Source organism: Carlito syrichta, unplaced genomic scaffold (genome assembly GCF_000164805.1).
Source record: "Carlito syrichta isolate Samal-C Ts95f unplaced genomic scaffold, Tarsius_syrichta-2.0.1 Scaffold153880, whole genome shotgun sequence".
NCBI classification, from domain to species: Eukaryota; Metazoa; Chordata; class Mammalia; order Primates; family Tarsiidae; genus Carlito; species Carlito syrichta.
The window spans coordinates 1-897 of record NW_007097976.1 but is presented as its reverse complement, the minus strand read 5'-3'; the positions used below and the strand labels follow the sequence as shown (position 1 = coordinate 897).

At 67.6% G+C, this 897-nt stretch overlaps 1 protein-coding gene across 1 annotated transcript in view; it reads left to right on the top strand.

Moving 5' to 3' along the window:
• Positions 1-294, top strand: part of LOC103252229 (VPS10 domain-containing receptor SorCS2-like) — a gene marked incomplete at both ends in the record, with an annotated part of 68,323 nt that extends 68,029 nt beyond the window's left edge. Inside the window, one exon of the mRNA XM_021708997.1 lies at positions 113-294. Coding sequence (XP_021564672.1) covers positions 113-294 — 182 coding nt within the window. The remainder of the gene's footprint in view (positions 1-112) is intronic.
• Between the last annotated feature and the right edge of the window lie 603 nt (positions 295-897).

Here is an 897-nt window from a genome sequence, read left to right as displayed (position 1 = left end):
AGGAGCGGCATCTCTGAGCCCGCTGCTCGGGTGGGAGCCGAGCCCCGAGGAGAGGCCGTTGGCGGAGCGGGTCGGCCCAACCGTGTTGTCTCCCCTTCTGCTTCCTCTGCAGGGTCTTCGGCCACATCAGCTTCCGCTCCGACTGGGAGCTGGTCAAGGTGGACTTCCGGCCGTCCTTCTCCCGGCAGTGCAGCGAGGAGGACTATGGCTCCTGGGACCTCACCGACCTCCAGGTGGGCGGGAGATGGGACAGGGGGCACACGCGGCCCTCCTCTGCCGGCCAGAGGCCCCGCTGTGAGGCCGCAGGGCGCCTCTCCTCCTCCGGGAAGTCTCCACAGATTCCCAAACCCCTTTAGATGTCCGGTCCTTCTGGGGGGGCCGGCGGTGGTTCTGGAAACTTCTTTGTGCTTGGGGCTGCCGGGCTGAGGTCCCAGGCCCGCTCGGGGTGCAGGTTCTCGGGTCCTACCCCGGCCTGTGGCGTCGGAGGGGCTTGGGGTGTGGGATTTCAGATCTTGGGGAGGTGACACGTGCCTGTGCCACCTATGACGCGCAGATGCTTCTGCAGCCAACGTGTGACACTCTGGCACTAAGAGGAGCAGGTCAGGCCACCGGTGTCTCCCTCCTCGGTTCCGACCAGGTTGGGGTGGGATCTGGGGGAGGGGGCCTGAAACTGGGGGCGGGGTGGCCCCGTTCAGTGACACCCACTACGGCACAGTGGAGGAGACCCGTTCGTGGCCACCTCGGCCAAGTAGAGGGTTGGCTCGACTCCAAGTCAGCCACTGCACGTGGGGTTGGGTCCGAGAGCAGGCGGGGTCCGTGGATGGCCCACCGAGGAACAGGCTCCGGGGACCCCAGGGGCACGGCCCTCGCGGGATCCCAGCCGACGTCACCTGGGGA